At 36.5% G+C, this 13,353-nt stretch overlaps 1 protein-coding gene across 4 annotated transcripts in view; it reads right to left on the bottom strand.

Annotated features, from left to right (window-relative positions):
- Positions 1-13,353, bottom strand: part of ARHGEF12 (Rho guanine nucleotide exchange factor 12) — a 158,176-nt gene that overhangs the window by 85,192 nt on the left and 59,631 nt on the right. For all 4 annotated transcript variants that reach the window (XM_052652357.1, XM_052652359.1, XM_052652358.1 and 1 more), the window contains exon 2: positions 1,356-1,379. In XM_052652357.1, coding sequence (XP_052508317.1) covers positions 1,356-1,379 — 24 coding nt within the window. The remainder of the gene's footprint in view (positions 1-1,355; positions 1,380-13,353) is intronic.

The raw sequence follows: 13,353 nt of genomic DNA, 5'->3' as shown, positions 1-13,353 counted from the left end.
AATCCGCCTGCAATGCAGGAGACCCCAGTTCGACTCCTGGGTAGGGAAGACTCCCTGGAGAAGGGATAGGCTACCCATTCCATTATTCTTGAGCTTCCCTGGTGGCTCAATCAGTAAAGAATCCGCCTGCAATGTGGGAGACCTAGGTTCGACCCTGGGTTGGGAAGATCCCCTGGAGGAAGACTACTAGAGTAGTTTTGCCTGGAGAATCCCATGGACAGAGGAGCCTGGCAGGCAACAGTTCATGGGGTCACAAAGAGGTGGACAAGACTGTGTGACTAAGCACAGCACAGCATTTAGTAATAAGGTGTATTTTATTCTGAGAAATAACTGCTTAAAATCTCTTAGTGGTTTTCACAGGTTCATCACTATTATTCAAATTTAACAGATAAAAAAACAGTACTGAAAAGTAATTAAACATAGTCCCCAAACCTGTGTTTACTATGGTCAGGTTCAAAAACACTGTGTAAATACAGCATAGATGAGAACAGTTTAAAAAAAAAATCTTAGGCAAGGCTCTTTTAAAGCCTGCCTACAGTTCGTGCCACAGACATATTTTTTGCAAGCCCCAGATGACATTAGAATGATTGTTTTTTCTATGCCCTACCATATTACACTTGATCAGATAATGACTGGGCAGCAAATAAGACCACTACTGTAACACATACATTACTAATTAACTGAAAGGCCAAGATGAGCATTGGTACCTTGGACTATGCCATCACTAAAACATGATAAAAGTATCATAATAATTAGGAATGATACACTATCTACATTTTAAATAATATTTATGACAATTAAGATCAGAGAGAAAAGAGATGCTGAAGAACAAGTACTCAGGAAGAGGCACTTAATCCCAGGAAATGAATAAATATGAAGATACAGATATAGACACAGAAATATCTGGACATTTTGGATTTTTTTTTCCTTTACTTTCTTAGGGTAACTAACTAATTCAGTTTGCCAAAGTTCATTAACTAAAGGCAGTTACAGTCACCCAAGTTATAAAACACATCAAAACTGGCAATCCATTTACACTCCCCAAGCTACTCACAACTTAAAACAGTCACAAAAGATTTTGAAATTAAATCTCTTCATAGGGAGTGATCTTAAGTATCAATTTGAACAAACTTTTAAAATGCTTATATTACAAACATTAGAAATGTTATAAAAATAATGCCATCTTCCAGAAAAAATATGCAACACCTGTTATATTTCAAACTTGTAAAACATTTTGAAATTTTAAACTACTTAAATCCACATTTTCTAAAACCACGAAAATACACCATAATTTCAAAGGAACACTTCTAAGTAACATTGAACCTAAACATATGAAGTGCAACTGAACAACTTACCTTATAGGTTTTTTGAGGGGAAACCTGAAACAAAGAAAAAATAAAAAGATTAGATGTAGTTATTTCACTTGTAAGATTGTTATTAAGTTTATTAATTCTATAAAACCAGAATAAGGGATTTAAATCTTGTACTAACTTTTCCAAGGCAAAATTCAGCAAACAAGTGGAACTGGATACATTTTCTAATGTCAACTACTTTGTTAAATCTTAAATTGCAGGTGCATTTACCATCAGCTGTCCCTGAGTATGGGTTCTCTTTTTAAAAATCCAAATAATAATAGCAATAGCTACATTTATTGAGGGCTTAGCAGATGCTAAGCACTATTCTAAACTGTTCACTTATATTATTCTTTAATTCTAAAAATATCTATGAGGATATTATTTCTATTTTACAGACTTAAAAAATGGAAGCTAGAAAAATGTCACTATTATAAATATTATAATATAAATACTATATTTACTTTTCCTAGAAAGAAAGTTCCTTCTTCACCTTTCCCCATCCAAAATATCTGGGTCCTGATTACTGCTCTACTGGTCTGTGTCTAACCTTTGATCATGATCAAATCAAGATCTTTATTTATTTATGTTTAACATAAATATTCCCCATTCAATTATTTCTGTAATAACAGATATCTCGAAAAAACTACAACTGAAGTACTATCAGTTAGTACAAACAAGGTCCAAAAGTAGAAAACAAAAGGTACTTTAACATTTTTTTCAGTTCTGTAAGCAAGAAGAACTACAACTTTTCCTCCTGGTTGTCTTTTTAAAAGAATATTTCTGGAGGCTTCCTGATAAGAATTTGACGCTGTACATAAACACTAACCTAAGTCTAAAGGAATGTTCTCACACTTCCATTCTTCTTCTCATCTTTGTCATTTCTATAATTATCTCAACCTATACTATTTCATGTAAAGATTATTTAGTCTAGGTAATAAGAACAGGGTTTATTAAGAATATCAGTAAATTTTTTTTAAGACTATTAGTAAGGGTTGTTGTTTAGTCGCTAAGTTGTGTCCGACTCTTTTTGTGACTCCATGCACTGTAGCCCACCAGGCTCCTCGGTTCATGGGATTTCCCAGGCAAGAACACTGGAATGGATTGCCATTTCCTTCTCCAGGGGATCTTCCTCACCCAGGGATAGAACCCGTGTCTCCTGCATTGCAGGCAGATTCTGTACCACTGAGCCACCAGGGAAGCACATTATTAAGGGCAGGAAGAAATAAACATAAAACAATGATACTTGACTATTTTATTTGGCATGGAGGTAGTTTAGCTTAAAAAGAAAACTTAGTCTAAATATAACTTTAATTGTAATTCCCTTTAATTCCCATATAAATTAAAATTGATCTAAAGAAAAAAAGAGACTCTAAAAACGTCCCTAATAAGTTACAGAATATTAACTTACAACCCAGGTAGGCATGACAAGAAATAGAGGTTCTGGACTAAGAGAGAGGACACTTCTCTAAAGAATATATTGATTACAAAAGATTATAAAATCTTCAGAAGTAAGAGTTCCTAAGTAGTCCATCCTTACTTGCTGGAGGAGGTGGGAGGGAATGGGATTTAGACTGAAAGAATCACAAAAGCTATCACAATATTGTAAAGTAATTATCCTCCAATTAAAATAATTTTTTTTAAAAAGATGAACATAAAAGTTGGCAGTAAAGAATTCCCAACTGAATTTCTGCAAAGGATAATACCTGCAGTTAGCAACCTTAGCCACTTGGCCTGACAACCATTATATTAAAAACTCCTATCCCAGAACAATGCCGCTTGCGTCAGAAACTGCATCATCCAGGGAGATTCTGGTAAAGAAACCGGAAGTTCCCAGACTACTGATTGTAAGCCAGTTTCCTGAGCTATTTTCTCTTCCAAGGGAATGGAAAGGAAAGGAAAGAGGACAAAAATGAAATAAGAAGGGCTACCTCATAGTACAACTTCCTTATTGCAATTGACTTACCACAGTCCCCAAATACAAAGAAAATTTTCAAGAAAATATTTACATCACAATACTTTTTCTCTAATCACCAAATTCCACTTTAAAATATGTGGTAAAACAAACAAATATACATGTACATACGCATGTGACGTTATATATGCATGTAAGTAACAAACTCAAGGGCCTTCTTCCACCAGCTCTAGCTAAGAACATCACCAACAGAATACCCACAGTTTTGTAAAATCACTACTGCCTCCTGGATCTTGACATGGAGATGTAATGAGACAGCTATAAGCAGAAAGCTAGAACCCCAAAGAAAAACTTGAGGCCAGAGTTGTAGATTTGTGTCACCAACCTACTGATGGTCACTGAATTTAAAACAGCACATAAAGAGAAAACACCAAGGATCAAATCCTGGGGAAAAGAAACCTAGTTTCTGAACAACTGGGAAAGGATGTGAGAGCTGATGAAGAAGATAAATCACGATAGAGAAAGGGCTGTCCTAGAGCCCAACAAAGAAGAGATACTAGTACTAAATGCTACAGAAAGGGAGGCTAAAGGCTGAGAAATGGCCATATTCTAAGCAACATAGTGTCCCAACACTAGGCTGATAAAACAGTTCTGGTGTACAAAAATCCCGTATTTCCAAGTCCCTGTCCATTGTGTAGTCCAATCATAAAACTGTTAAAATCTCATCTGGTTAGATATTTAAGTAGAAACAGCTATGTGTGAATGCTGACATAACATTAGATGTGGCTAGTTAATCAAATGTGTCTGGATTTTGAAAATATCCTGTTGATGACTTGGACATTTAGCCAACAATGAATATGTTTATGTTTATTTATATATGTCTAGATGTATTTTGCTAGATATATGACAAAGTCAAAGTGCCAATATGAAGAATCGTAACAGATAAACCAAAGGGTTCCCAGGAGTTTGAGCCACTGGGATAAGGTGCCTTGGTTGTTGTTCAGTCCCTAAGTTGTATCTGACTTTTTCCGACCCCATGGACTGCAGATTCCCAGGTGACTTAGTGGGAAAAGAATTCGCCTGCGATGCAGGAGACACAGGCAGACACGAGTTTGATTTCCAGGTTGGGAAGATCCCCTGGAGAAGGGCGTGGCAATTCGCTCCAGTATTCTTGCCTGAAGAATCCCATGGACAGAGAATCTGGAGGGTTACAGTCCATGGAGCTGCAGAGTTGGATACAACTGAAGTGATTTTGCATGCATGCACGCATGGGCTGCAGCACACCAGGATTCCCTGTCCTTCATCATCTCCCGGAGCTTGCTCAAACTCGTGTCCATTGAGTTGGTGATGCCATCTAACTATCTCATCCCCTGTCATCTAAGCATATTTGCATGCCAAAAATCCTAACCAAGGGCTTTAATGTCACAATACATTGACTCACTTGACTCAGGATGCCTTTTCTTTGTTAGTTCTGAGCTCTAGTATTAAATCATTAGGTTACAAGGTACAGAGGCCTCCCTCAATTTTTTATTTTCACACTTCTCCCGATATGTTAAATAGTGTAGAGGGAAATGTTATTCGGTAATTAAACAACCCTAACCTGCAATTAATATATATATTGGAATAAGACTTTCATTTCTTAGCCAGGTTTAATGATTCTATGATACATATATACATATACATGATGTCATAACTGTTATTAAGATTTAAAAACTCAGGGCTTCCCTGATGGCTCAGTGGCAAAGAATCTGCCTGCCAGTGCAGAGGACACGGGTTCAATTCCTGGTCTGAGAAGATCCCACATGCTGTGGAGCAACTAAGCCCATGTCCCACAAGTATTGAGCCCGTCCTCTGCAACAAGAGAAGCCACAGTGATGAGAAGTCCGTGCACCTCAACAAAGAGTAGTCCCTGCTCTCCGCAACTAGAGAAATGTGCACGCATCAACGAAGACCCAGTGCAGACAAAAATAAATAAATTTTTTTAAAAAGAGAAATGGTAAAACCTAAAAGCTTTAAGACCATTACAGAGAATTTCTTCTGGATTAAAAAAAACTGCAAGGAAGTGCCGAAGTGATGTGTTACGACATATTTGCTTGTAATAAATAGCCTACTAGAAATCATATTTTCCTTTTATTGATTTTGGTGAGACAAAAGCTAGCCTTTGGATACCACTCCAATGAGAAGCATTCTGAAAGAAGAAATGGGGATATCACAGGCAAAGCTTAATTCCTATTCTGTTTCCTCTAAGATATTAGATTTTTCTCCCCTGGGTTTAGTTACGATGAGGAATTTGAGATCTGGTTGATTCTTAATAATGGATGATCGAAATGAAGGGGAGGAAGTTAAGAAAATTTCTCCTACACTGGAGAGTGGTCAAGCTTTTATTAACATTCAAACAATGTTAGCTACTAAATTTAGAATTCTCAAAAATTCCATTGTAACATACATCCTGATTTCAGTAATATTAAAATGCAAGAGAAAAATCACTTCAGTGAGTAAAGTTACTAGACAAAGAATTCTGCAAAACAGGTTAACAATTAAGATAATTTTTAGGCTCAGCTCCTCATAAAATGATAATAAACATCAGTGCAAAAAACAGACTATTCCAGTATTGTTACAGTCCTGTCACTGTTCAGTCTCTATGTCATCTCCAACTCTTAGCAACCCCATGGACTGCAGCACACCAGGTTCCCAGTCCTTCACTACCTCCCGGAGCTGCTCAAACTCATGTCCATTGAGTCGGTGATGCTACCTAACCATCTCATCCTCGGCTGCCCCCTTCTCCTCCTGCCCTCAATCTTTCCCAGCATCAGGGTCTTTTCCAATGAGTCAGCTCTTCGCATCAGGTGGCCAAAGTACTGTTTATAGTACAGTCAATGAGAATTACATGTGATCTCAACATCTTAGGTTCAAGGACTCCTCAGAAAAAACACAAGGTTCATATTTTGGTTTTACAATGAAAAGGTATTTGAACTTGGGCAAGTTGCTTAACCTCACTAAGAATCATTTGTAGAACAGTGATAATACTAATACCGAACTCACCACTTCGTTTTGAGGAGTAAATCATAAAATGAAAAGCATTAAATAAGAAGCACTGCCTTGTGCATATTAAGCATTTAATTACTAGTAGCTATTAGGACGCAGAAGGCGATGGCACCCCACTCCAGTACTCTTGCCTGGAAAATCCCATGGATGGAGGAGCCTGGTGGGCTGCAGTCCATGGGGTCGCTGAGAGTTGGACACGACTCAGTGACCTCACTTTCACTTTTCACTTTCATGCACTGGAGAAGGAAATAGCAACCCACTCCAGTGTTCTTGCCCAGGGACAGCGGAGCCTGGTGGGCTGCCGTCTGTGGGGTCGCACAGAGTCGGACATGACTGAAGCGACTTAGCAGCAGCAGCAGTGACATTACTAAGTGTCATTCAGGCATGACCAATATCAAATCCCTTACACTTATACAGTGGTGGTGACAAATAGATTCAAGGGATTAGATCTGATAGAGTGAAGAAATATGAACAGAAATATGGACAGATGTTTGTCACACTATACAGGAGGCAGTGATCAAAAACACCCCCAAGAAAAGGAAATGCAAAAAGGCAACATGGTGGTCTGAGGAGGCCTTACAAATAGCTGAGAAGAAAAGAGAAGACAAAGGCAAAGGAGAAAAGGAAAGATATACCATCTGAATGCAGAGTTCCAGAGAAGAGCAAGGAGAGATGAGAAAGCCTTTTTGAGTGAACAATGCAATGGAACAGAGGAAAACAATAGAATAGCAAAGACTAGGGATCTCTCATAGAAAATTAGAGATACCTAGGGAACATTTCATGCAGAGATGGGCACAAAAAAGGACCTGACAGAAGCAGAAGATATTAAGAAGAGGTGGCAATAATACACAGAAGAATTATACAAAAAAGATCTTAATGACTCGGATAACCATGATGGTGTGATCACTCACCTAGAACCAGACACCCTGGAATGTGAAATCAAGTGGGCTTTAGGAAGCATCACTATGAACAAAGCTAGTGGAGGTGATGGAATTCCAGCTGAGCTATTTCAAATCCTAAAAGATGATGCTGTGAAAGTGTGGCCCTCAATATGCCAGAAAATTAGGAAAACTTCAGCAGTGGCCACAGTACTGCAAAAAAGGTCAGTTTTCATTCCAATCCCAAGAAGGGCAATGCCAAAGAATGTTCAAACTACCATACAATTGCACTCATTTCAAATGCTAGCAAAGTAATGCTTAAAACCCTTCTAGCTAGACTTCAACAGTCTGCGAATCAAGTATTTGCAAAAGTAAAAGCTGAATTTAGAAAAAGCAGAGGAACCAGAGATCAAATTGCCAACATCCACTGGATCATAGAAAAAGCTAGAGTATTCTAGAAAAACATCTACTTCTGCTTCATTGACTATGTTAAAGCCTTTGACTATGTACATCACAGCAAACTACAGAAAATTCTTAAAGAGATGAGAATACCAGACCATCTTATCTGCCTTCTGCAAAATCTGTATTCAGGTCAAGAAGCAACAGTTAGATCTGGACATGGAACAATGGACTAGTTCAAAATTGGGCAAGGAGTATGTCAAGGTTGTATATTGTCAACCTCATTTAACTTATATTTAACTTATATGCAGAAGTATATTAGTCGCTCAGTCATGTCCAACTCTTTGTAACCCCATGGACTGTAGCCTGCTAGGCTCCTCCATCCATGCGATTGTTCCAGGCAAGAATACTGGAGTGGGTTACCATTTCTTTCTCCAGGGGATCTTCCTGACCCAGAGATCGAACTTAGGTCTCCTGAATTGCAGGCAAATCCTTTACTGTCTGAGCCACTGGGGAATATAGAGTACACCACCTGAAATGCTGGGGTAGATGAATCACAACCTGGAATCGAGACTGTGGGGAGAAATATCAATGACCTCAGATACGCAGATGATACCATCCTAATGACAGAAAGCGAAGAGGAACTAAAAAGCCTCTTGATGAAGGTGACAGATGAGAATGAAAAAGTTGGCTTAAAATTCAACATACACAAAACTAAGATCATGGCATCTGGTCCCATCATTTCATGGCAAATAGATGGGGAAATACTGGAAACAGTGACAGACTTTATTTTCTTGGGCTCCAAAATCACTGTGGATGGTGACTGCAGCCATGAAATTAAAAGACACTTGCTCCTTGGAAGAAAAGCAATGACAAACCTAGACCGCATATTTAAAACAGACATTACTTTGCCTACAAACATCCATATAGACAAAGCTATTATTTTTCCAATAGTCATGTACAGATATGAGAGCTGGACAATAAAAAAGGCTGAGCACTGCAAAACTGATGCCTTCAAACTGTGGTGCTGAAGAAGACTTCTGAGAGTCCTTTGGACAGCAAGGAGATCAAACCAGTCAATTCTAAAGGAAATCAATCCTGAATATGCACTGGAAGGACTGATGTTGAAGCTGAACCTCCAATACTTTAGCCACTGATGCAAAGAACCAACTCATTGGAAAAGACTCTTTGGATTGGACCCATTGGATTCTGAGAATGATTGAAGGCAGGAGGAGAACGGGATGACAGAGGATGAGATGGCTGGCTGGCATCACAGACTCAATGGACATGAGCTTGAACATGAGATGGTGAAGGACAGGGAAGCCTTGTGTGCTGCAGTCCATGGGGTTGCAAAGAGTTGGACACGACTGAGTGACTGAACAACAATAATCAGGAAGAACAAATATAAATTCTGAATTTTAGTGGCATGACTTCAAATTCAATAGAAAAGAAAAATAAAGACTAACATTATTCAAATAGCTTTTTAGCTCAGTAAAATCCATAGAAATGCATAGTTCAAAGCCTATGATGAAACTATAAACTTAACTTGCCAAGACATATTATATAAAATTAGTGTCAATACTCAAGTTACCAAATTTCCTAGTTGCTACAGGGTAAGATAAAAAATCAGATTATAACCAAAACTTTTAATTCTGGCAAGTAAGATCAGTGATTTTTTTTAAACAAAGTGAAATTACATTGACTTTACTTGCCATTTAGTAAAGAGTCCAGCATTTCCTCATCTCCTTTAAAATATTAAGAATGATTAAGGTAGTCTGTGTCCTGGACGTAAACTGAGTTTTTCATTTATCTATTTCTAAAAACTAATTTAAATAACCTGAAGCAGAGCACTTAATTTTGAAAGTACTCTAACATGAATATGAACAAGTTAGCTCAAGTTATTATCTCATTTTTCACAAAATAATAAACAAAGCTATAAGGACGTTTGCCTACAATACGCAGTACCGAAAAGCATGCGATTCCGAGCACAGTACCGATGTCAGCCGACTGTCAACTGAATCTTTACGTCTCTGGACAGCAAGACACACAGAACCAAGAGCAGTAAACAACCACCACCACTTCCCTCCCACCAAAAAAAAGGAAAAACCAAAATACCAGTCATAAATACTTTTGCCACCTATAATTTATAACTGGTCAAGCTCAGAGTTGCTAAAAGAACTAAAAATTTTGGTTCTAGACAAAAAAAAGAGTCTGAACATTATCTACCACTGTGCTTTTTTGTTAGCATACAGATCCAAAGCATGAAAAGTTTAGCAGAGCTGGCAATAAAACAATAATTAGTTCTATCAGAAAGACTCTAAAGCAGAAGCTACAGCTGACAGGATGAGTCATGGAGAATTTTTCATGGTGTTATTAGTTTTAAACTTCTGGACCCTGCAATACAAACCACAGCATGACAAGGAACAAGGAGCTCAGCTCGGTGTAGATCCAAAAATGATTCACTAGAATGTAATGTAAGATCTCAAATTAACTTTTTAAACATAGCTTAGTATACTGCCACTTTTACTGAAGAATTTCAAATATAAGACAGATGCTAGGTAAATGTCTCTTGTTTTTGTGGACATACTTTGACAAATCAAATAGTTAATTCTAAATTATTTTAATTCTCTGTTAGAGATATTATACATTTCATATTGGTTGCTTCTGAACTGGGAAAAGTAAGTCATAACAGAAAATAACAGCTTATTAAACTTTCATCTCTTTATTGATCATCTGGAACTTTATCACTTTTCTGAGTATTTCCTGTAAGGTTTCTAACTAAATTTCCTTTGAGATCATGAGTATCACTATTAACTTACAGTGTCTTTTTAAGACTTCAAATTACTCAAAAAAAGGGGGGGGGGGTTAAAAAAAACCTGAAAAAAGTCTGAGACCTTCAAACTACTTAAGTATTCTCATACCATTCAACACCAATCAAAACATCAAACACATTAAACAAAAATCAGCAAGAAACTGGACTCTACAGAATAATCTCAGGACTTATAGGGTCAATGCATGATTTTCTTTAGACAGGGTTGTTGTTGGTCAACTGCAAAGTTGTCGTGCCTGACTCTTTGCAACCCCATGGACTGCAGCATGCCAGGCTACTCTGTCCACTGTCTCCTGAAGTTTGCCCAAACTCATGTCCATTGAGTTGGTGATGCTATCTAATCATCTCATCCTCTGTCGTCCCCTTCTTCTGCCTTCAATTTTTCCCAGCATCAGGGTCTTTTCCAATGAATTGGCTCTTTGCACCAAGTGGCCAAAGTATTGGAGCTTCAGCTTCAGCATCAGTTCTTCCAATGAATATTCAGGGTTGATTTCCTTTAGGATTGACTGGTTTGATCTCCTTGCTGTCCAAGGGACTCTCAAGAGTCTTCTCCAGCACCACAACTCAAAAGCATCAATTCTTTGCCTTCTTTCTGCCCAACTCTCATATCCACACATGACTACTGGAAAAGCCATAGCTTTGACTATATGGACCTTTGTCAGCAAAGTGATGTCTCTGCTTTTTAATATGCTGTCTAGGTTTGTCATAGCTTTCCTCCCAAGGAGCAAGCGTCTTTTAATTTCATGGCTGCAGTCACCATCCGCAGTGATTTTGAAGCCCAAGAAAATAAAATCTGTCACTGCTTCCAATTTTTCCCCTTATATTATAGGTAGAAATTTAAATCTTAACCTTGTTTCACAATTCCCTCTTTCAGGATTTGCTTGTGACAATAAAAATGAGAGAGAGAGATAAAGGCCTCCTAACCTGGGATGTGGATGTTTCCCAACAAGAATTTACATTAACATATACTAATATTAAATGCTCAAATTTTGTAAGCTGCAGTGACAATTATGCAAAATTTGTAGGAATAAGCTTCTTTCTTCAAATTTGGCAAAAGATACAACTGTGCTTCTGAAAAAATAGAAATCCTTAGTTGTTAGCTTTTTACCTTTTGCATTGAGTTGCCATTGAGATACTTTGACAATTTAATAAAATATAAAATAGCATGTCAACATTTTTTCTATTATATAAAAAATTATTTTCTATTATATAAAAAATTTAAATTATTATATATCACTTAAAAATAGCATTGTATATAGCAAGGACTACCAATTAAACAAGAAAACAAATTATAATGGATTTCTCTTAAGTGCTCTTAAATACTTATCAAGTGTCAACACAACAGTAATAGGATTTCACTTCTAAAATCTTGGGAGAAGGAAAAACTACATTAACTCCCAAATCACAGAATATTATTCTTGATCTCTGCTTACCTTCAGGTGTTGTTGGCACACCGTGTGTACTCATTCTTTGACTACAAGAAGCCTAATCACTGCCATAGTTATAATTAACCAAGTAATGCCCCCAAATCACAGGACAAGAAAATATACCAAATAAGAAAAGTATATATTTAGTTCCCACATACGATAAAAATGTTCACAATTTCCTTGATCTAAACCAACACAGGTCTATTTCTTTTGAGGAAGTTAAAATCTTATACACTTTCTGGGAAGAACTTTAAGGGAATAAGCATTGAGCATATTCTATGTTTTCCACTTACAATTTAAAAAATTTATGTAAATAATGCATTATGGGTAAGGATTTTGATTACCTATCCTTATATTTAAGTCATATTCCTTAGCCGGTGAGATATTTCTATAAATAATGAAAATTTAGAGGCTATATGAATATAAAATATAGGTAAAGATAAGACTACAAAACAAACTGATGGACAGCCAGTTTCATTACAATTAAATTTCCTATATAACACACCTTCCACATCCATAAAAATGTTTTATTTTCTTCTGAGGAAATTAATTTTCATTGAAAATACCTTTACTTGATATGTATATAATGAATGCTCTGATGAAAATTTTGGTTTTAAAACTAGGGAGAGTTCTCTTCATAAATGCTTTGGTTTTGCAGTCAAATAATAACAACTCAATTTCTCTTAGCTATCCACTTAAGTTTATTGTAAAACCACACTTTCTGCTGTCAAACCTGAAAACTCCAAACTTTCAAACTACTGCAAAAAAAAACAACTCCAATTTTGTGGAGCAAAGTTGAGAAAATCAGATATATGCAAGCCCTTTTACCCTTTCTTCTACAAACGTTCTTCTTGACCTAAAACCAAGGAACTAGAGCAGAGGTATACTCATTAACAATGGCTCACAACAATACTTAATCTGAAAAGGTGGAGGGAAAGAGTATTTCAATTGTTTTGACCTTCTTACATTATCTCAGAACTGAGAATCAGTGCTTTATAAAGTTCAGTTCATTTTGAATCCACTGACATTCAGTTCTGCTTTCTCCCTTCGATGGTAAAAATGTGACTTATTTTAACAAACTTAACACCAAAGACTACTGATGTTAATAATTTCTAAATAAATCTATGCTACTAAGAGTATTTTATAATATTCTCAAGATAACTCCTCTCTCACAAAGAACTGAGGAATTATTTTCCCAAAATGTAAAGGTTCCTATTAAGCAATGATTCTCTATTTCTTAATATGAAAAAATATCTTTTACTCTCAAAGAAATACATGTACACAATTTAAAAAGACAAAATAGAAACCAAAAATTCTTCCATAATCTCAATATCTAGAATTTTTATGAGTACATCCCCTATCTTTTTTCAAGGTGTAGACTACTGTATTTGTATATAGCATAAACACAGTGTATAAAAATTCTTTTTATAAAACTTAAAGCATAACAGACATATTATTTGGCAATTTTTTTAACTTAATAAAACATCAACATAATTTACATCATTAC

Source organism: Budorcas taxicolor, chromosome 15 (assembly GCF_023091745.1).
Source record: "Budorcas taxicolor isolate Tak-1 chromosome 15, Takin1.1, whole genome shotgun sequence".
In the NCBI taxonomy this organism is placed as follows: Eukaryota; Metazoa; Chordata; class Mammalia; order Artiodactyla; family Bovidae; genus Budorcas; species Budorcas taxicolor.
Note: the sequence above shows the minus strand (reverse complement) of the source record. Positions and strands in the feature narration are given on the sequence as shown.